Source organism: Chanodichthys erythropterus, chromosome 20 (genome assembly GCF_024489055.1).
Source record: "Chanodichthys erythropterus isolate Z2021 chromosome 20, ASM2448905v1, whole genome shotgun sequence".
NCBI classification, from domain to species: Eukaryota; Metazoa; Chordata; class Actinopteri; order Cypriniformes; family Xenocyprididae; genus Chanodichthys; species Chanodichthys erythropterus.
In genome coordinates this window covers 2,832,430-2,857,080 of record NC_090240.1, presented here as the reverse complement: position 1 = coordinate 2,857,080, position 24,651 = coordinate 2,832,430, and the positions used below count along the sequence as shown (strand labels likewise).

The window sequence follows — 24,651 nt, the reverse complement described above, 5'->3', positions numbered from 1 at the left end:
TCAAACTAAATCTATCTATCTATCTATCTATCTATCTATCTATCTATCTATCTATCTATCTATCTATCTATCTATCTATCTATCTATTTCTCTTTCTAATCTATCTATCTATCTATCTATCAAACTAAATCTATCTATCTATCTATCAATCTCTCTTTCTAATCTATCTATCTATTTCTCTATCTATCTATCTATCTATCTATTTCTCTTTCTAATCTATCTCTATCTATCTATCTATCTATCTATCTATCTATCAAACTATATCTATCTATCTATCTATCAAACTAAATCTATCTATCTATCTATCTATCTATCAAACTAAATCTATCTATCTATCTATCTATCTATCAAACTAAATCTATCTATCTATCTATCTATCTATCTATCTATCTATCTATCTATCTATCTATCTATCAAACTAAATCTATCTATCTATCTATCTATCTATCTATCTATCTATCTATCTATCTATCTATCTATCTTCTCATCTATCACTCCTCATCTATCTCTCTTCTTATCTATCACTTCTCATCTATCTATCTCTCTATCTATCTATCTATCTATGATCAACTCTCATAGCAACCACCCAAAACAACCTAGCAACCACCCAAACCAACCTAGCAACCACCCAGAACACCATGGCAACTGCATAGCAACCACACAAATCACCCTGGCATCATCCTAGCAACCAGCCTGGATACAATAGCAACCACATAGCAACACCATGGCAACCACCCCGAGTACCCTAGCAACCGCATAGCAACACCCTAGCAACCACCCGAGTACCCTAGCAACCGCATAGCAACACCCTAGCAACCACCCCGAGTACCATAGAAACCGCATAGCAACACCTTAGCAACCACCCGAGTACCCTAGCAACTGCATAGCAACACCCTAGCAACCACCCTGAGTACCCTAGCAACCGTAAAGCAACGCCTTAGCAACCACCCTAGCACCCGAGTACCCTAGCAACCGCATAGCAACACCCTAGCAACCACCCCGAGTACCCTAGCAACCGCATAGCAACACCTTAGCAACCACCCAGAGTACCCTAGCAACACCTTAGCAACCACCCCGAGTACCCTAGCAACCGCATAGCAACACCCTAGCAACCACCCCGAGTACCCTAGCAACCACATAGCAACACCCTAGCAACCACCCGAGTACCCTAGCAACCGCATAGCAACACCCTAGCAACCACCCCGAGTACCCTAGCAACCGCATAGCAACACCTTAGCAACCACCCCGAGTACCCTAGCAACCCCTTAGCAACCACCCCGAGTACCCTAGCAACCGTATAGCAACACCTTAGCAACCACCCCGAGTACCCTAGCAACCATATAGCAACACCTTAGCAACCACCCCGAGTACCTTAGCAACCGTATAGCAAGACCTTAGCAACCACCCCGAGCACCTTAGCAACCACATAGCAACACCTTAGCAACCACCCCGAATACCCTAGCAACCGCATAGCAACACCTTAGCAACCACCCCGAATACCCTAGCAGCCGCATAGCAACACCTTAGCAACCACCCCTAGTACCATAGCAACCGCATAGCAACATCCTAGCAACCACCCCTAATACCCTAGCAACCGCATAGCAACACCTTAGCAACCACCCCGAGTACCCTAGCAACTGCATAGCAACACCATAGCAACCAAACAGAGTGCCCTAGCAACCGTTTTTCAAGATCTATATCGCTGCATCAGAACATCGTACAGACATGGGGGTTGGTTTATATTGTCAAGCAGCCTTTGGAGTACCATCATTGGTAGCTGCCAAGCCACTCCCTAGCAACCAAACAGTACCCTAGCAACCGTTTTGCAAGATCTATATCTCTGCATCAGAACATCGTACAGACATGGGGGTTGGTTTATATTGTCAAGTAGCCTTTGAAGTATCATCATTTGTAGCTGCCAAGCCACTCCCTAGCAACCAAACAGTACCTTAGCAACCGTTTTGCAAGATCTATATCTCTGCATCAGAACATCGTACAGACATGGGGGTTGGTTTATATTGTCAAGTAGCCTTTGGAGTATCATCACTGGTAGCTGCCGAGCCACTCCCTAGCAACCAAACAGTACCCTAGCAACCATTTTGCAAAATCTATATCTCTGCATCAGAATATCGTAAAGACATGGGGGTTGGTTTATATTGTCAAGCAGCCTTTGGAGTATCATCATTGGTAGCTGTCAAGCCACTCCCTAGCAACCAAACAGTACCCTAGCAACCGTTTTGCAAGATCTATATCTCTGCATCAGAACATCGTACAGACATGGGGGTTGGTTTATATTGTCAAGTAGCCTTTGGAGTATCATCATTGGTAGCTGCCGAGCCACTCCCTAGCAACCAAACAGTACCCTAGCAACCGTTTTGTAAGATCTATATCTCTGCATAAGAACATCGTAGAGACATGGCGGTTGGCTCTTTTGACTCATCCTAGCAATCTGGACTTCCAACATGCTACACATGCTAGCAGTGAATAGCTACATGCTAATAGTGACTAGCCTAATGTTAAATCTAACTACTAAACTAAAACTTAAACTTTTAAACTGAAAACTCTCAAACTTCACACTTTTAAAACTACTTCAAACTTTCTGGACTGGCTTTTTCAAGCCAACTTAAAGTTTGTCCTCAAACTTTTTTATCTAGTTAAGTTGGCTTGAAAAAGCCAACTTACTGATCTACTACTTAAGCTTATTATTATTATTATTATTCTTAGACTAAATTTCTAAATGCATCTCCTCCTAGACTGTTCAAGCTACAACCACCAAACTCGGACCAGACCTTCAGACTATTCTGACTTAGTGTGCTATATCTTTTCAGACTGATCAGTTTAACGGTTTTCCTAAAAAAGCTGATCAAAACTTGGAAAAATCCCATTGACTTTCATTGACGGAATGTTCAAATGAGCCAAGACTATTCAAACTCCAACTGTCAAAATTCAAATTTTGACAGTTGGAGAGGCTCATCAGACTCCATTAGCTGCCATTCTATGTACTATTTCTAATCCATTGAGACTCATTCAAACTTCCATTCTATCTAATATGTCTTATCTATCTATCTATCTATCTATAAAACTAAATCTATCTACTTCCAACATGCTAGCAGTGAATAGCTACATGCTAATAGTTATTAGCTAAGTGTTAAAGTGGGCTAAGAACATGCTAATAACTCTATAAAAACTCCATAGTATCCACCTGTGACTATCTATCTATCTAATAAAACTTAAACTTTCAAACTTCAAACTTTTAAAACTTCTCAAACTTTCTGGCTATGCTTTTTCAAGCCAACTTAAAGTTTGTCCTCAAACTTTTTTATCTAGTTATTATTATTCTTCTTAGACTAAATTTCTAAATGCATCTCCTCCTAGACTGTTCAAGCTACAACCACCAAACTCGGACTAGACCTTACGGTTTTCCTAAAAAAGCTGATTAAAACTTGGAAAAATCCCATTGACTTTCATTGACGGAATGTTCAAATGAGCCAAGACTATTCAAACTCCAACTGTCAAAATTCAAATTTTGACAGTTGGAGAGGCTCATCAGACTCTATTAGCTGCCATTCTATGTACTATTTCTAAACCATTGAAACTCATTGAAACTCATTAAACTTAAAAATTATCTATCTATCTATCTATCTATATATCTATCTATCTATCTATCATCTAACTAATTCAAACTCATCCATCTATCTATCTATCTATCTATCTATCTATCTATCTATCTATCTAATTCAAACTCATCTATCTATTTATCTATCTATCTATCTCATTCAAACTCATCTATCTATCTATCTATCTATCTATCTATCTATCTATCTATCTATCTATCTATCTATCTATCTATCTATCTATCTATCTATCTATCTCATTCAAACTCATCTATCTATCTATCTATCTATCTATCTCAATCAAACTAAATCTATCTAACTAATTCAAACTCATCTATCTATCTATCTATCTATCTATCTATCTATCTATCTATCTATCTATCTATCTATCTATCTATCTATCATCTATCTATCATCTAACTCATTCAAACTCATCTATCTATCTATCTATCTATCTATCTATCTATCTATCTATCTATCTATCTATCTCAATCAAACTAAATCTATCTAATTCAAACTCATCTATCTATCTATCTATCTATCTCATTCAAACTCATCTATCTATCTATCTATCTATCTATCTATCTATCTATCTATCTATCTATCTATCTATCTCATTCAAACTCATCTATCTATCTATCTATCTATCATCTAACTCATTCAAACTCATCTATCTATCTATCTCATTCAAACTCATCTATCTATCTATCTATCTCATTCAAACTCATCTATCTATCTATTTATCTATCTAACTCATTCAAGCTCATCTATCTATCTATCTATCTATCTATCTCATTCAAACTCATCTATCTATCTATCTATCTATCTATCTCAATCAAACTAAATCTATCTAACTAATTCAAACTCATCTATCTATCTATCTATCTATCTATCTATCTATCTATCTATCTATCTATCATCTATCTATCATCTAACTCATTCAAACTCATCTATCTATCTATCTATCTATCTATCTATCTATCTATCTATCTATCTATCTATCTATCTATCTATCTCAATCAAACTAAATCTATCTAATTCAAACTCATCTATCTATCTATCTATCTATCTCATTCAAACTCATCTATCTATCTATCTATCTATCTATCTATCTATCTATCTATCTATCTATCTATCTCATTCAAACTCATCTATCTATCTATCTATCTATCATCTAACTCATTCAAACTCATCTATCTATCTATCTCATTCAAACTCATCTATCTATCTATCTATCTCATTCAAACTCATCTATCTATCTATTTATCTATCTAACTCATTCAAGCTCATCTATCTATCTATCTATCTCATTCAAACTCATCTATCTATCTATCTATCTATCTATCTATCTATCTATCTATGATCAACTCACATAGCAACCACCCAAAACAACCTAGCAACCACCCAGAACACCATGGCAACTGCATAGCAACCACACAAATCACCCTGGCATCATCCTAGCAACCAGCCTGGGTACAATAGCAACCGCATAGCAACACCATAGCAACCACCCTGAGTACCCTAGCAACCGCATAGCAACACCATAGCAACCACCCCGAGTACCATAGCAACACCATAGCAACCACCCCGAGTACCTTAGCAAGCGCGTAGCAACACCCTAGCAACCACCCCGAGTACCCTAGCAACCGCTTAGCAACCACCCCGAGTACCTTAGCAACCACATAGCAACACCTTAGCAACTGCCCCGAGTACCCTAGCAACCGCATAGCAACACCTTAGCAACCGCCCGAGTACCCTAGCAACCGCATAGCAACCCCATAGCAACCACCCCGAGTACCCTGGCAACCGCATAGCAACACCCTAGCAACCACCCCGAGTACCCTAGCAACCGCATAGCAACACCCTAGCAACCACCCCGAGTACCCTAGCAACCGCATAGCAACACCTTAGCAACCACCCCGAGTACCTTAGCAACCGCATAGCAACACCCTAGCAACCACCCAGAGTACCCTAGCAACCGCATAGCAACACCTTAGCAACCACCCCGAGTACCCTAGCAACCGCAAAGCAACACCCTAGCAACCACCCCGAGTACCCTAGCAACCGCATAGCAACACCCTAGCAACCACCCCGAGTACCTTATCTATCTATCTATCTATCTATCTATTAAAACTCATTAAAACTCATGAACTCAAACTCATCAAATCTATCTGTCTACTAAAACTCATTCAAACTCATAACTTTAAAACTTTAAACTTTATAAACTACTTTAAAATTTCTGGACCAACTTTTTCAAGCCAACTTAAAGTTTGTCTACAAACTTTTTTATCTAGTTGACTTCTGCTGGGCTGAGCTTGCGGGAGAAGGCGGCGCATGGATGGAGTCTACTGGGTGTCCCCTGCTGCTGCGACAACACCGCTCCCACTCCAGTGGTCGAGGCGTCCACTTCCACGATGAACTGTTTTTCTGGATCAGGATGGACGAGCAAGGGAGCGGTGGTGAAGGCTTCTTTAAGATGGTTGAATGCTTTGGTGGCTGCTGAGTTCCAGGACAGAGACTTGGGCTTATCACGAAGCAGGCTGGTAAGTGGATGGGTGATGGAACTGTAACCTTTGATGAATCGTCTGTAGAAGTTGGAGAATCCGAGGAAGCGTTGTAACTCTTTGATGGTAGTGGGTTCTGGCCAGTTTGTGATGGATTCCACCTTCCTCTCGTCCATCCAGATGCCACTGTGGTCTATGTTGTAACCAAGGAATGAGACGGAAGGTTGATGGAAGGAGCACTTCTCTGCCTTGAGGAACAGGTTGAATTGCCGAAGACGGGTGAGGACCTCCGCAACGTGTTGGCGATGTTCGGCCTGGCTCCGGGAGTATAAGAGTATGTTGTCGATGTACACTAGGACGAAGCGATGGAGAAACTCCCGGAGCACCTCATGTATGAAGTCCTGGAATACGGAGGGGGCGTTGACCAGGCCATACGGCATCACAAGGTATTCGTAGTGGCAAGTAGGGGTGATGAAGGTGGTCTTCCACTCGTCCCCCTCACGTATCCGGATGAGGTTATACGCGCTGCGGAAGTCCAGCTTCATAAACACAGTGGCACCACAGAGATGTTCCAGGGCCGCTGGGACGAGAGGAAGGGGATATCTGAATTTAACTGTGATCTTGTTGATTGAGCGATAGTCAATACATGGCCGCAAGCCTCCGTCCTTTTTAGCCACGAAGAAGAAGCTGGAAGCAGCAGGGGAAGTAGACGGCCTGATGTAACCTTGGGCGAGGGCTTCCTTGATGTAATCCTCCATGGCCTTCTCCTCCGGTATGGAAAGTGGGTATATCTTACCCTTTGGCACTGGTTCACCCGGAAGCAGGTTGATGCCACAGTCCCATGGCCGGTGTGGAGGCAGCTTGGAAGCCCGCTGCAGGCAGAAGACGTCGCTGAAGGGGGCGTGACATTTGGGGATGTCGATGGATCGTTGTTCGACTGGACTCTCGATGGAAGTGGTGCAGAGAGAGAGATCAGGCGGAGGAGATGATGGAACAGGAAGTTCAGCCAGACAGTGAGAGAAACAGGTGTCGCCCTACTTCAGGATATCGCCCGTCTTCCAGGAGATGGTTGGGTTGTGCTGCTCTAACCAGGGGCGCCCTAGAACCACGTCAGCGGTGAAATCCTCCAGAACCAGCAGATGTATTTCCTCTTGATGTAGTAAACCAACTTGGAGTGTTACAGGTCCTGCCATGATGCGGACGCGCTTACGACTGAAAGGGAGACAGTAGCGGCAGTAAGATTGACGACAGTGGTGAGTGGTTTCATTTTATGAGAAGCAGGAATGATGGCACTCTTGGGCTGGTTCTGGAGTGCTGACGGGTTCGGACCGGCAGAGGAGCATGTTGGGAAGTGACTGGTCCTGGTGCTCTTGGATGCACGCTTGCATGCGAGTGGCGCAACGAATGGAGAGCTGGATGAATTTTTCGAGGCCGATGGAATCCTCGCATGCAGCGAGATGCAGCCGTACCCGAGGTTCTAATCCTTGACGATATGTTGTTATCAGAGCTTGCTCATTCCATCCGCTGACTGCAGCAAACGTTCTGAAGTGCAAAACATAATTGTAAATAGACAGACGAATCTGTGATCGGTTTCCCGAACACCTCCCGGAAGTGGGAAATAAACGCCGAGTAGGATTGGGTTACAGCGCCCTGCTGGGTCCAGATGGAATCGGCCCACTTCAATGCCGATGACTCATTCGGGTACAGGTGCGGCTGCATCTCCAGGACCAGTGTGCATTGCAGCAGGAATCCGCTGCAATCCTCCGCCGATCCTGAGTAGGGCGCCGGTTTGGCCATGGGACTGGCGTACGGCGGTAGTGAAGGAGTACTGATGGCGTTGGTGTTGGGGTTCGCTGGTGCAAGTGAAGGAGTTCGCCGAAGCGCATCCACCAAGTCTTGAAAGGGATCCGGCTGGCTCATACTGGGTCTGCGGTGTTGGTCCGGTCTTCTGTTATTGTACACAGGAGGCAGACACAGATGTAAACAGGTATTGGGTATTTATTGACCACAGTAGAGCATGAGATATCAAACAGGTGAGTGAACTGGAAGCAGATGATGTTAGGCTGGTAGTATGAGGAATAGTTACTGTCCTTTCCATTGCAGGTAGAGTTACTTTGGAACTTGGAGATCGCTGGAGTTACTTGGAGCTGACTGGAACACACCCACACAGCAGACGAGACACACAGAGGGAAGGAGACACGCTGGAGACTGGTGAGTATACGAAGAGGAGTCCTTGAGGTAAGCATCACAGGAAGTATATGCAAACGAGACCGGACATGGAGTGCTGTGTGTGTGTGCTCTATATAGTGCTGTTGATGAGTGAGGTGATGAGGTGCAGGTGGTGGTGATCAGTACTCTGGAGATGGCGTGCGTTGTGATTGGGTGATGTTGGAACCTGACGTGTCTGTGACACCTTTCGCCGTAGTTCGCACTGGTAGTTCGCTGTCATAGTGGTGTAGTCTAGTCTTTTGTAGTGAGTATACTGTGATTTAATTTCCAACCGATTTTGGGTTCATTTTAATCCAGCAATATAGTGATTTTTAAACAATAGTTGAGTTAAATAAAACTACCCAGGTTGCCCTTGTTGCACTACCCAGGTTGCCCAATTAAGAAGTGCACTTATTTGTATTGAAGGTGTACTTTGTGTGTACTTCAAATCTTAAAGTATACTTTTTAAAAAGTACACTTGCAGATAATATAATTAAAATTAAAGGCCACTTTAGTGTACTTAAATAGAATATACTTTAATGACAATATTTATTAACACGCTTAAGTGCACATTTTAAAAATGCACTTTGTAATAATGTCTAATTAAGTTCTACTTAACAAAAGTACACTTTAATGACATTATTTATTAACACGCTTAAGTGCACTTTTTAAAAATGCATTTTGTAATAATGTCTAATTAAGTTCTACTTAAAGAAAGTACAGTTAGATTCACTAAAGTGCATATTGCATAGACATTTTTTTCGAGAATAATATATAAGCTAACCTTGTACAAAAATGGTTCGTATTTAGTGACAGCGGTCATGAATCAGTGTGTTTTCTGTAGTTTTTGTATTCTATTTATCATCGTCATGGTAAATTATTGTGTTTGTGGAGGTTGTACAAACTCCAGCCTGTCAGGACATCAAGTCCAGAGGTTTACTAACAAGAAAAAGGACGCTGCTTATCTTCCGTGCCGGGGTGTGTTTTGAGCTCATGTTGGTGACAGCAACTACCAGAGGAAGGCCAACAAAATGCTCTCAGAAAGTTCACAACAAGTTTACAATATATCTGGGATATGTGGTGCTGTTAGCCGTTTCAACAGTCGTCAGAACTACAAATTTATTTGATTTATTTGAAAATATTGTGAATTCTAGTTGCTGTGTTTTCGGCGTGTTGTTACAGGATAAACAAATTCACGACACCAGCTGACTACATTACTTAGTTCAAGTACATGCGTGCATGATTTTGTGCAAATATAAGTTGTAATTTAATGTATATCTTGTATAAATATATATGAATTACCCTATATAGGATGTGTCCCGTTGAGTAAATTAACCTTCTAGCAAAGCGCTTCAGTTTACCGGTGTTCATTCAGCGCACGCAGCTCAAATAATACTGTTATCAAAATGAGATGATTTGAGAGAAAAAAAAATCATGATCCTTATTATTAATCAACTGATGAAAATAATACTAGAACAATATAAGAGCTAGGTATTAAAAATAATGCATTAATTTTCTAAAAGAAATATTAAAGTTTTAATATTACTGTGTAGTAACGTAAAACATTTTAATGACTTAATCATTGCTGTTTGAGCTGCGCACGCTGAAGCTGAGGAGAATAAAAAACAAAACAAAAAACAAAAAAACTTAAAGTTAATTAACTCAACGGAACACATCCTATATAAAATAATCCAGATATTAATACAAAATAAAAATAATATTACAACTAGTATTTGCACAAAATCACCTAGAGATGAACTTGAAGTAACGTCATTGAAACACAGAAACACAGCAAATAAGCCCAAATAATTCACAACGTCATTTTACAAGTATATACGATTATAATATCATGTATAAGAAGAAGACAGTCCCAATCATATTAATGTTTTGTCTTACTTTTTGAGTGCTCGCGCTGAAGCTATAGATGATCATCAGCTCTGTGGGTTATTTACCTCAACGAAACACATCCTTTATGAGAATAATCAGATATACTTAATAAAATTAAGTTTTATCTGCACAAAATGACGCGAATGCACAAGTGAAGTTTGAACAAGTTATGCAATCAATGTTTAACTCAGTCGACGCGCTCTTACCACAACACCACGCTGAAACAACAACACAGAGAATTCACAACATTTTATTACAGTCGTGTTTTCGTTATAATGTTATGTGAATTACAGTCCCAGCAGTTATTAATGTTGTGCATTGCTGCAGGGACGTGCACAGACATTTTGGGGGGCAGGGGCTCAAGTGGAAAAAAGGGCACATTTCATAATTATTTATTTAAAAAATAATGAACCCTTAAATATATTAAGACAACTTTGACTTCACTTACACTCACACAATTGTTTTATACTCCACAGATTTCTACAAAATAATTAGTTCACACAGAGACCATGGTCTTCTTTAGTATTCACTAGGTTTATCACCAGATAAGTTTATATATATATATATATATATATATATATATATATATATATATATATATATATATATATATATATATATAGATAGAGAGAGAGAGAGAGAGAGAGAGAATAAATGACTGCACCAAGGAGAGGGACATAGTTTCACTAATAATTTTGGTAACACTTTACATTAAGGTTCCCTTTGTAAAGGGTTTATAAAGGTGTTTGTTAATGAGTAATAAGTCATTTACAAATGCATTATAAATCATTAATAATGCAGTTATAACTGCATGAATAAAAAGGCGACTTTAATGCAATACCTGCCAAATAGTGAGCCGTTTTTAACTCACATGTTATAAATGCTTAATAAATGTATTTATTAACATATTTAACTCAAAACCAGATTTCTGGTTTATTTTATGATGCAGCAAAAATTGACTATCATAATTAGACTGAAGGTTGTTGTATTTGTGCTTTCTTATTAATATCTCATGACTGCCACTTGTCTTACTATGTTGCTTACCAGAAGTTTTTGTCTTACCCATGATACTCTCCAAAAAGGTCATGATGCCTCTCCACAGCAGTGTATAAAAACAAAATTATTGTTTTTTAAAGACAAAATTCCAACTTTATTTTGAAAATAAAACAAAAGATAATAACCATAACTTGATTAGATATTAAAGTCTGCGTGAACCGGAAGTTGCAAACGACTCTTCTCCAGTGTTGTGACGTATTTCCAGGTGAAACAGAATATTGAATAGAGGGCAGAGTTTTACTTTAGTGCTCCTCCTTTCCATCTCTCGCACTCCTCCTCTCCATATCTCACTCATAGCAGACGAACGGTTGCAGAAGAGTGGTTTACACGTTTTCAACCCAAGCCGTCAAACTGACGTTATCAGAGAAGGAACGCCATTCCAGACCAGAAGTAACTTTTCAGATTTCGATTAAAGATTACTGCGGCAAACAAGTTTTTTCTGTGTTTTAACTTGCACGGATTCATTGTTCACCACAAGACCAGTAATATGACCAGTAATAATAATAATGTAAAGTGAAAACCTGTAAACCATTTATTAATGAACATGAATAACCTATGAAAAGGAACCTTAATGTAAAGTGGAAACCTGCGAACCATTTATTAATGAGTTATGAACATTAACAACCTATGAAAAGGAACCTTAATGTAAAGTGAAAACCTGTTAACCATTTATTAATGAGTTATGAACATTAACAACCTATGAAAAGGAACCTTAAATGTAAAGTGAAAACCTGTTAACCATTTATTAATGAGTTATGAACATTAACATCCTATGAAAAGGAACCTTAATGTTAAGTGAAAACCTGTTAACCATTTATTAATGAGTTATGAACATTAACATCCTATGAAAAGGAACCTTAATGTTAAGTGAAAACCTGCGAACCATTTATTAATGAGTTATGAACATTAACAACCTATGAAAAGGAACCTTAATGTAAAGTGAAAACCTGTTAACCATTTATTAATGAGTTATGAACATTAACAACCTATGAAAAGGACCCTTAATGTAAAGTGAAAACCTGTTAACCATTTATTAATGAGTTATGAACATTAACAACCTATGAAAAGGAACCTTAATGTAAAGTGAAAACCTGTGAACATTTATTAACGAGTTATGAACTTTAACAACCTATGAAAAGGAACCTTAATGTAAAGTGGAAACCTGTTAACCATTTATTAATGAGTTATGAACATTAACAACCTATGAAAAGGAACCTTAATGTAAAGTGGAAACCTGTTAACCATTTATTAATGAGTTATGAACATTAACAACCTATGAAAAGGAACCTTAATGTAAAGTGAAAACCTGTTAACCATTTATTAATGAGTTATGAACATTAACAACCTATGAAAAGGACCCTTAATGTTAAGTGAAAACCTGTTAACCATTTATTAATGAGTTATGAACATTAACATCCTATGAAAAGGAACCTTAATGTAAAGTGGAAACCTGTTAACCATTTATTAATGAGTTATGAACATTAACAACCTATGAAAAGGAACCTTAATGTAAAGTGAAAACCTGTTAACCATTTATTAATGAGTTATGAACATTAACAACCTATGAAAAGGACCCTTAATGTTAAGTGAAAACCTGTTAACCATTTATTAATGAGTTATGAACATTAACATCCTATGAAAAGGAACCTTAATGTAAAGTGGAAACCTGTTAACCATTTATTAATGAGTTATGAACATTAACAACCTATGAAAAGGAACCTTAATGTAAAGTGAAAACCTGTTAACCATTTATTAATGAGTTATGAACATTAACAACCTATGAAAAGGAACCTTAATGTAAAGTAAACCTGTTAACCATTTATTAATGAGTTATGAACATTAACAACCTATGAAAAGGACCCTTAATGTAAAGTGAAAGCCTGTTAACCATTTATTAATGAGTTATGAACATTAACAACCTATGAAAAGGAACCTTAATGTAAAGTGAAAACCTGTGAACATTTATTAACGAGTTATGAACTTTAACAACCTATGAAAAGGAACCTTAATGTAAAGTGGAAACCTGTTAACCATTTATTAATGAGTTATGAACATTAACAACCTATGAAAAGGAACCTTAATGTAAAGTGGAAACCTGTTAACCATTTATTAATGAGTTATGAACATTACATTAAGGTTCCTTTTCATAGGTTGTTAAAGTGAAAACCTGTGAACGTTTATTAACGAGTTATGAACTTTAACAACCTATGAAAAGGAACCTTAATGTAAATTGAAAACCTGTGAACCATTTATTAATGAGTTACGAATATTAATAACCTGTGAAAGTGAACCTTAATGTAGTGTGCATCGTGTTTATTAAAGCAGACGCAGATCTTTGTTTTTTTCCTGGTGACATTTTATTGTTGAAATATTAATAAGCAATTAATAATTATTCTTGATATCATGATAAAGGATACTGTAACTTTGTGGGAGTGCCAGAGCGGTTATTTATTTAATATAAAAAGCTAACACCGCGAATAAACATAATATACAAACTAACACAGCGATTATAATATAAACACTTGAAAAACATAGTCTGCAATGTCACTTCAGTTAGCTTACCCATCAAATCAGTAACTTTAAACACAAATTTTACTTTAGAGCATGCCCTGGTAACTGCATGACTTCTTCTCATGATAGTGGCAAGGCTTTATTGGATGCTCACTAGCGCCAACTCCTGTCACACGCCAGAACACGCTTAGTGATGTAACCCTGAAAGAGTATATAAGTATACAGAGTATATAAGTATATAAAGAGTATATATAAAGAGTATATATTAGTATAGCCTAATATATTATTGTCATGTCTAGTTTTCTATAACTTTCTTCATAATAAAAAAAATGCTTCATCTGAATCCTGCTCCTTGACTGCTCTTTACACCAAATGTGACAATAATGTATAATGAGCAATGCATTCTTCTTCTATTTATAATTATTATTATTATTATTATTATTATACGCAGTAGTAGTAGGCTATACTTTATTATTCTCTTTCGGGTTCTCATCACTATGCGTGTTGATTCTGGCGTGTGACAGGAGTTGGCGCTAGTGAGCATTCAATAAAGCCTTGCCACTTTTGAGAAGAAGTTACACAGTACTGTTCCAACATGCGTTGAAGTGAATTTGTGTTTACTGATTTGATGGGTAAGCTAACTGAGGTGAAATCGCAGACTTTGTTTTTCTAGTGTTTATATTATATTAGTAATCGCTGTGTTAGTTTGTAGTTATCTTAAACAAATAACCGCTCCGGCGCACCCGCGCATGTACTGTACGGATGACCAAAGCCAAATAACGTACTCAAGTTACAGTGGCCTTTATCATATCAGAAATATCTATTAAATGCTTATTAATATGCTGCTAATGTTCTGTAATGGTGCATTAGGTCATTGATTTAATGATTTACACAACTGTTAATTAAAAAAAATACATATTTAGGTGCCTTTATTCAGCTTGTATCAAATATGTTTGGCTTATAGGTGTGATGTTTATTATCTTTTCTGAATACTTGATTGTTTCTCTGAATGTTTTAATTTAAGTTTACCTGCATAAGCCACTTTTCATGAGAAGTCATGCTCTGTAACTTTGTGCTGTAAAAGATTTTTTAGAAGATTGTTTTTACTGAGACATTCATCAAAAATAAAATATTTCATCTGAAAAAGATATTATCTTCTGTGTACATTAATAATTAATAAATACATGATTAACATGTGTTCACACTACATTAAGGTTCACTTTAATAGGTAATTAATGTTTATAACTCATTAAATGAGTTCCACTTTACATTAAGGTTCACTTTCATAGGTTGTTAATGTTCATAACTCATTAATAAATGGTTCACAGGTTTTCACTTTACATTAAGGTTCACTTTCATAGGTTGTTAATGTTCATAACTCATTAATAAATGGTTCGCAGGTTTTCACTTTACATTAAGGTTCACTTTCATAGGTTGTTAATGTTCATAACTCATTAATAAATGGTTCACAGGTTTCCACTTTACATTAAGGTTCCTTTTCATAGGTTGTTAATGTTCATAACTCATTAATAAATGGTTCACAGGTTTTCACTTTACATTAAGGTTCACTTTCATAGGTTGTTAATGTTCATAACTCATTAATAAATGGTTCACAGGTTTCCACTTTACATTAAGGTTCCTTTTCATAGGTTGTTAATGTTCATAACTCATTAATAAATGGTTCACAGGTTTCCACTTTACATTAAGGTTCCTTTTCATAGGTTGTTAATGTTCATAACTCATTAATAAATGGTTCACAGGTTTTCACTTTACATTAAGGTTCCTTTTCATAGGTTGTTAATGTTCATAACTCATTAATAAATGGTTCGCAGGTTTTCACTTTACATTAAGGTTCACTTTCATAGGTTGTTAATGTTCATAACTCATTAATAAATGGTTCACAGGTTTCCACTTTACATTAAGGTTCCTTTTCATTGGTTGTTAATGTTCATAACTCATTAATAAATGGTTCGCAGGTTTTCACTTTACATTAAGGTTCCTTTTCATAGGTTGTTAATGTTCATAACTCATTAATAAATGGTTAACAGGTTTTCACTTTACATTAAGGTTCACTTTCATAGGTTGTTAATGTTCATAACTCATTAATAAATGGTTCGCAGGTTTTCACTTTACATTAAGGTTCCTTTTCATAGGTTGTTAATGTTCATAACTCATTAATAAATGGTTCGCAGGTTTTCACTTTACATTAAGGTTCCTTTTCATAGGTTGTTAATGTTCATAACTCATTAATAAATGGTTCGCAGGTTTTCACTTTACATTAAGGTTCCTTTTCATAGGTTGTTAATGTTCATAACTCATTAATAAATGGTTCACAGGTTTCCACTTTACATTAAGGTTCCTTTTCATAGGTTGTTAATGTTCATAACTCATTAATAAATGGTTCACAGGTTTTCACTTTACATTAAGGTTCCTTTTCATAGGTTGTTAATGTTCATAACTCATTAATAAATGGTTCGCAGGTTTTCACTTTACATTAAGGTTCACTTTCATAGGTTGTTAATGTTCATAACTCATTAATAAATGGTTCACAGGTTTCCACTTTACATTAAGGTTCCTTTTCATTGGTTGTTAATGTTCATAACTCATTAATAAATGGTTCGCAGGTTTTCACTTTACATTAAGGTTCCTTTTCATAGGTTGTTAATGTTCATAACTCATTAATAAATGGTTAACAGGTTTTCACTTTACATTAAGGTTCACTTTCATAGGTTGTTAATGTTCATAACTCATTAATAAATGGTTCGCAGGTTTTCACTTTACATTAAGGTTCCTTTTCATAGGTTGTTAATGTTCATAACTCATTAATAAATGGTTCGCAGGTTTTCACTTTACATTAAGGTTCCTTTTCATAGGTTGTTAATGTTCATAACTCATTAATAAATGGTTCGCAGGTTTTCACTTTACATTAAGGTTCCTTTTCATAGGTTGTTAATGTTCATAACTCATTAATAAATGGTTCACAGGTTTTCACTTTACATTATTATTATTACTGGTCATATTACTGGTCTTGTGGTGAACAATGAATCCGTGCAAGTTAAAACACAGAAAAAACTTGTTTGCCGCAGTAATCTTTAATCGAAATCTGAAAAGTTACTTCTGGTCTGGAATGGCGTTCCTTCTCTGATAACGTCAGTTTGACGGCTTGGGTTGAAAACGTGTAAACCACTCTTCTGCAACCGTTCGTCTGCTATGAGTGAGATATGGAGAGGAGGAGTGCGAGAGATGGAAAGGAGGAGCACTAAAGTAAAACTCTGCCCTCTATTCAATATTCTGTTTCACCTGGAAATACGTCACAACACTGGAGAAGAGTCGTTTGCAACTTCCGGTTCACGCAGACTTTAATATCTAATCAAGTTATGGTTATTATCTTTTGTTTTATTTTCAAAATAAAGTTGGAATTTTGTCTTTAAAAAACAATAATTTTGTTTTTATACACTGCTGTGGAGAGGCATCATGACCTTTTTGGAGAGTATCATGGGTAAGACAAAAACTTCTGGTAAGCAACATAGTAAGACAAGTGGCAGTCATGAGATATTAATAAGAAAGCACAAATACAACAACCTTCAGTCTAATTATGATAGTCAATTTTTGCTGCATCATAAAATAAACCAGAAATCTGGTTTTGAGTTAAATATGTTAATAAATACATTTATTAAGCATTTATAACATGTGAGTTAAAAACGGCTCACTATTTGGCAGGTATTGCATTAAAGTCGCCTTTTTATTCATGCAGTTATAACTGCATTATTAATGATTTATAATGCATTTGTAAATGACTTATTACTCATTAACAAACACCTTTATAAACCCTTTACAAAGGGAACCTTAATGTAAAGTGTTACCATAATTTTTATGTTTATTTTGCACAAATCAATAAATTGTTTTAAATTGTTTTGGTGTTATTGGAATACTTCTTTCATGAAGTGGACAATTTTAAGATTTTACAATTTTAAGGTCCTTTTTTCTGCCATGTCTTTTACTCTAATGGAAAGAAAACTTAACCATAACCCCACATTTAGATGGAGTTTGTTTTAAGCCTACTACCCTCCATCTGTTTGCATCTGTAGATTTCTTCTAAACTAACCAAAATAAGCTACTCTGCATATTTAAACACATCAAGAATTTCCTGAACTATTATATATTATAACAAATGCCTGCAGAGGGCGCCAAAAGCCTGCTGATTTTTGTTGTTAGACAGCACAGCACGATCAAAGCCAACCATGATTAAAAAATATATATCATTAATTAAATAATAATATTCGCCCACTTCTTTGTGATAGAAATGCTACAGCCACTGTAATTTCTTCAACAAGAATATGTGGAAATTAAAGAATAGCATTATGTAGCTGATGCTGTATTATGATTTTTAAAGTTTTAATAAACAATGCATCCTTAGAAAACTGTCTAATAATGTGGTTCATGGATGTGCGTCCATGAAATGCTTCTCTTGTATTGACAGCCCAACCTATCGGTCAAGTGTTTACCATGGTTCAAAACGCAATGCAGAGCACAATACAATAATTTAAATTATAATATGACATATATTGCATTCGTATCAAATCAGGCAGATGTGTTGATGGTGGTCAAACGATTAATGCAGCGTTAATAAATAACCCTTAAATAGACAAAACTTCCAGGTTTGTGAACATAGGCTAGCCTACCTGAAAGAAATGCACGGGATGGATCCATCTAGGGCCTTTTTTTCTTTTTCGCTTCTTATCGCCGGACAGCAGTTGCATTTTCGCGGGAATAGTTGTCACAAGTTTTCAGCCAGCAGCAAACTCGAGGTGAGGTGGGGCGTGGCGCACGTGCGTGCGTGCGGGCATGAATGGCGTGTTGCGGAGTGAGGGCATCTGAACTCGACAAAGCCGACCTGATATAGTATTTTTTAAATTTGTTTTATAAAGTAAATATATTTGTTTGACAGGGAAGCTGTGCGCAAACAGTAATATATATTCATTTATTAAAAATAAAAAAGCACCCCAGAAAAAAAGGGCACTTTCTCTCCAGGAAGAAAAAGGGCAGGGGCTCAAGCCCCCTTTTATGTCTATGTGTGCACGTGCCTGCATTGCTGTTTGGCTGCCAGTGGTGTGGTCCCTTCTGAATGAAGCCAATAATTCTGCCGATCTAACTACTTTGGGATCAAATAAATTTGTAGTTCTGACGACTGTTAAAACGGCTAACAGCACCACATATCCCAGATATATTGTAAACTTGTTGTGAACCTTCTGAGAGCGTTTCTTTGGCCTTCCTCTGGTAGTTGTGGCTGCTGTCACCATAGGCTTTAACAGGGCACGCAGCTGTGACCGGTCCCAAATATGGCGGCGATAGAATACAGTGACGTCACATGAAACCCATCTATACATCCGCGCAAAAATATCAAGGTGAAAGCAAGTCATCATAACTTGCGTAAAGTTAAACTGCCGCACAATGCCCTCTAGGGGTTAAACAATATTTTAGCTACTAAAATAATCCATTTACACAATATACCTGGCCCCGGTTATGTCTCATGGCTGCTTCTATTAATGCTATGTGGAGGATACACAGCTCCTGTCATTTTAGCTAGACAAACTATTGTCTTTCAGTCGGCAACCCAGTCAACCGAACACATCACCACTGTAAAGCTCGGCTCAATGACAGACAGCCAGGTCAGTCAGGAATCTTGTGATAGTTAAGTAACTGCCTAGACATGCAAATTCAGGCAGATTTATGTCCTCTCCCATTCCCTGCAATAAGTCTAGCCATTATATATATATTGTTAATGGCATTTTATTATAACTGTTTGCATGTATTTATGTGAGACCCTAACTTTGAGTAAACCCTCAGTAAATAGTTGCATGGATCTATTACACCAGCCAGAGTGAGATTTCAAAATTACAAAAAGGCATTACAACCATAAAACATGTTATGATGGGGATGTCAAGCCCAAGAATCATGTGCAAGCAAACATTACTGAAAAGTAGGGTTTATTTTTCAAGAGTAAAATTAGGACAAAAAAAAAAAAAAAAAAAAAATTGACTACAAAAGTGGCGATACAATTTTTACCAACCAACACAAATAATTGCTTAAACTGCAGGTCTTGGTCGATTTACATTAACTTTAACTTTACTGTGATGTTTTGCACTATAAAGCTTTAAAGCAAATTATGCAGAGTTAAACATTTAAAAAAGTGAGACTAATCTAGTTATGGATTAATCAAAATTACATGATTGCCAAAGAGTACTAAACATGATTTGACCTATTCACGTATAAAGGCAAAAAGAAAAACAAAAATTCATAATGAAATATTTAAATCAAGCAAGACACAAATGTGTAAATACTAAGAACTAAAAAGCCAAGCTGATCTTTAGAAACTACAGAGCAAAAAACAAATGTTTCTAAGAATGTGAGGAATGTGTCACTCATTGGGATTGGGGTTGGCATCAGGATACTGGGAGAGGTCAAAGGTCAGGACTTTACTGATGACACAGTCTCCTTGCTGTTGAGAAAGACAGACAGACAGACAATGAGTGACATGCATAGTGAGTCATCGCTTAATTGTACAGTGCTTTTCTCTTTTTTTTTTAACAATACACAGGTTCAAAACATTTAAATAATTTTAATAATGTTAAAGTTAAGAACTTCTTAATGCCTTATAGTACACATTAAGAAGTTCAGAGCTGGGCAACAGTATCGTTTTCATTTGATGGTAATATATGTGGGGGAAAAATCATGCAGCGGAGATTTGCTATACATATACATTCTCCAGCCATTTTATTAGGTACACCTGTTCAACTGCTGGTTAACACAAATATCTAATCAGCCAATTACATGGCAGCAACTCTATGCATTTAGGCATGTAGACATGTTCAAGACAATCTGCTGAAGTGAAACTGAGCATCAGAATGTGGAAGAAAGGTGTTTTAAATGACTTTGAACATGTCATGGTTGTTGGTGCCAGACGGGCTGGTAATAAGTATTTCAGAAACTGCTGATCTACTGGAATTTCCACACACAAGAAGAATGGTCTGAAAAAGAGAAAATATCCAGTGAGTGGCAGTTCTGTGGGAGAAGATGCCTTGCTGATGCCAGAGGTCAGAGGAGAATGGCCAAACTGGTTCGAGCTGATAGAAAGGCAACAGTAACTTAAATAAGCATTCATTACAACCGAGGTCTGCAGAGGAACATCTTGTGAACGCACAACATGCCCAATCTTGAAGCGGATGGGCTACAGCCGCAGCAGAGAGTCCCACTCCTGTCAGCTAAGAACAGGAAACTGAGGCTACAATTCACACAGGCTCAGCAAAACTGGACAATAGAAGATTGGGAAAATGTTGCCTGGTCTAATGAGTCTGCATTTTGCAACATTCAAAGCACGTTTAGATCTATACGTGAAAAATTTGACCCTACGCTATTTAAAGAGATGCTTCCAGAGGTCCTCTTCTTAATATTGTTAATTCATCTATATCACTAGGATATGTAACGAAAACTTTTAAGCTGGCTATTATTAAACCTCTAATAAAAATAAAAATAAAAAAAAACAACTTGATCCTAGATAATTAGTTAATTACAGGCCGATCTAGAATCTACCTTTTCTATCAAAAATACTAGAAAAGGCAGTATCATCGCAACTATGCTCCTTCTTGGAAAGAAATGGTATCTGTGAGGATTTCCAGTCCCATTTAGACCGTACCATAGTACTGAGACCGCTCTCATTACAGTTACAAATGATTTGCTCTTATCATCCGATTGTGGTTGTATCTCTATTATTGTTACTAGATCTCAGTGCTGCTTTTGACACTATCGACCACAATATTCTTTTGAATAGACTTGAATAGTCTTTTCCACGATGTCTCTATACGACCAGCAAACTTGTATCGTATAGCTCTGGAAATTCCAACACAGACAATAAGTTCATCCAGCTGTTCATTTAAGTTTGACCGCAGCTTGCTTAGACTTGTGCCGATATTCGGTAATGCGATAAATCGCGATAATGAATATGCATGATATTGTAATCGTGGGCACTTCAGAATACCGTAAATAATAATTTATTACCAATTATTAATTTTTTATAAGGAAATTAAGAATACTTTACCCATCAATCGTATAAAATGCACAACACTGCTGTATTCTGCGTCAATAGGACATGCGCTCAGATGTAAACAACCCCAACGTGCATGTGGCACATGGCGAACGAGTGAAGGAGATGAGCTGAATGAAAGTGCACGTTCACTCTCTGACAGCAGAGGGCACTGATGGAACAGCAGCGTGCAGCGGTTACCACGGAAACCGTGCAAAGAAAGTAACTGCGCTAGTGAAGTTTTTAAAATGCTTCAAACAGCCATTCATTTTTTTGTAATCTCAGTGTTGTTCATCACAGCACCAAATACTGAATACTTAAAAGACTTAAAAGGATATGTATTTTCAAACCTAAACATTTTTATATTTTAATCTGGACTACATGCCCTAATGATTAAAAATGTTCTGATTATTTGTTATTGTTCAGTAAAACTTTGAAAACATACAGCTTCATTAGTTAACATGTTAATTCATTATTACTAAACTGACAATAAAAATTCTTATAAAGTATTAATTATTATTAATTTCTTAGTTACTGTTTAATAGCATTACTAAAATTAAAATAACTTATTTAATGGACCTGAGATAAAACTAACAATGATCAGTTGTGTTTCTAAACTAAGATTAACAAAAATCATCCACATCCATCCTCATGTGGCACAAGCCATTAAAATAAATGGGTTTCATAGCACAGCGCATACCACATCCTGTATGAAAGGGCCTTCAGACGGCGGGAGTGGAAGGGGGATCAAGCGGGATTTTGTGTTGCTGTCGATTTGCAGTCTCTTTTTATTGATAGGCCATACGCATTTGTCAATCATCCCCTCTTGCTATTTGGGGAAATGAACCCAGCGCTATGATTGGTCAAACTCTTTCTTTTGCTGGATTTGAGTACTAGGTGTGCACAAAGCCAGGTTTTTGCGTAGTACAGAGTGACAAATCATACCAGCGTACTTTGAGGTCAAAATGTGTAATCGCTATGTAAAATGCATACATGTTTGCAGGTCTGCAATGGTTCAGGCTGGTTGTGCTGGTGTAATGGTGGGGGATATTTTCTTGGGACACTTCTGGCCCCTTAGTACCAATTAAGCATCGTTACATGGTTAGTATTGTTGCTGACCATGAAAACATCTGATAGCTACTTCCAGCTCCATGTTACAAAGCTCCAACTGGTTTCTTGAACATGACAATGAGTTCACTATACTCAAATGACCTCCAGATCTCAATCCAATAGAGCAGCTTTGGGTGTGGTGGACAGGGAGATTCACATCATGGATGTGCAGCTGACAAATCTACAGCAACTATGTGAGGCTATCATGTCAATTATGGACCAGAATCTCTATGGAATGTTTTCAGCACCTTGTTGAATCTGTGACACAAAGAAATAAGGCAGTTCTGAAGGCAAAAGTCCAACCCAGTACTAGGGAGGTCTACGTAATGAAGTGGCTGGTGAGTGTATGTAAGCAGGTAAAGTTGGACATATGTATAATAGTTGTCAACTGAATTTAGTAATTCGTTTTTTCCTTGATATTTAATATTATGAAATCTGTATTGTTTTGAATAAATTTACAACATTTGGTGTAGTGACAAACATATTTCACCCAGAAATAATTCTGGGTTAAATATGTTTGTCACTACACCAAATGTTGTGATGAGTATCACTGCCATGACTACATATTTTGGTCATATTGCCCATCCCTAAGCAGTTTCATCAAGAACCTGATTTAAAGTCATGCCATAATACATTACAGCAATGTACTGAAATAAACAAATGTCTGTACTGTATGTGTGAACCCTGACCTCTGGATAGACTCCAATCAAAGAGTCTGCTTTAGTGTAAAACTCCTCTTTCAGAGAGATCACGATAGCCTGGAAGTTCTGCACCGACTGATCCTTGATGTAGTTTGCAACCTACACAACACATGCAAAGAACAACTTAGTACATGTAAATCTCAAAGAATTTTTAGGTTATGAAAATCAGGAGCATTCATTCTTTTGTTAATGGTAATGGTAGGGCTGTCACAATCATGAAATTTGGGCTGGCAATTAACAAAAACAACAAAGAAAAAAAAAAAAACCTAATACATTTTTTCTAATGTCATTTAAAATGTAAGCTCTACACATTTACTTTAAAGGGATAGTTCAATTTCCAAAAATGAAAATTAATTATTATTATTATTATTATTTTATTATTTATTCATTATGTCGTCCCAAATCTGTATGACTTACTTTTGACTTCTTTTGTGGAACATAAAATATATTTTAAATAACGTTTTTATTGTAGAGTTTACCGTTGATTTCTGTTGTATGGGGGGAAAAGTACTGAAACTTTTCCTTAAAATATCTTCTTTTGTGTTCCACAGAAGAAAAATCATACAAGTTTAGAGTGACATAAGTGTGAGTAAAAGATGACAAACATCTCTTCAAGAACAATTCATTTATTTACATTAACTTTGAATCATACAATAAAGCAGTGGTTCCCAAACTTTTCCTGCTAGCCCCCCCAGTGTGTAGGGTTTTACCTGCATTGAAAATTGTCCTGCCAAAGATTTATTTGATAATTTAATGTGATATCATCTGCCGTTCTGCAGTACTGGTACCTGCTGATCTGCTTTAAAAGGCTCCCATAAGTGTTTAAGCGCTCTGTAAAGAGCATCAAAGGTTTCTGTTTACAACGTGTTTTTGCAGCATTGAGCTTTGTAGCCAATCAGAGACATAAAGGCACAAATTTAGTAGATAAAGTGACGGTCTCTGTAAAAAGCTTTTTTTTTTCAGTGTCGCATCATTTTACG

General features: G+C 37.0%; 1 protein-coding gene across 1 annotated transcript in view; it reads right to left on the bottom strand.

The window, feature by feature from the left end:
- Window positions 1-19,766: 19,766 nt before the first annotated feature.
- The window catches only part of smc1al (structural maintenance of chromosomes 1A, like), a 90,885-nt gene continuing 86,000 nt past the window's right edge, over window positions 19,767-24,651 (bottom strand). Inside the window, exons 25-26 of the mRNA XM_067371978.1 lie at window positions 23,660-23,770; window positions 19,767-20,279 (exon numbers count right to left, since the gene is read on the bottom strand). Coding sequence (XP_067228079.1) covers window positions 20,199-20,279; window positions 23,660-23,770 — 192 coding nt within the window. The 3' untranslated portion in view covers window positions 19,767-20,198. The remainder of the gene's footprint in view (window positions 20,280-23,659; window positions 23,771-24,651) is intronic.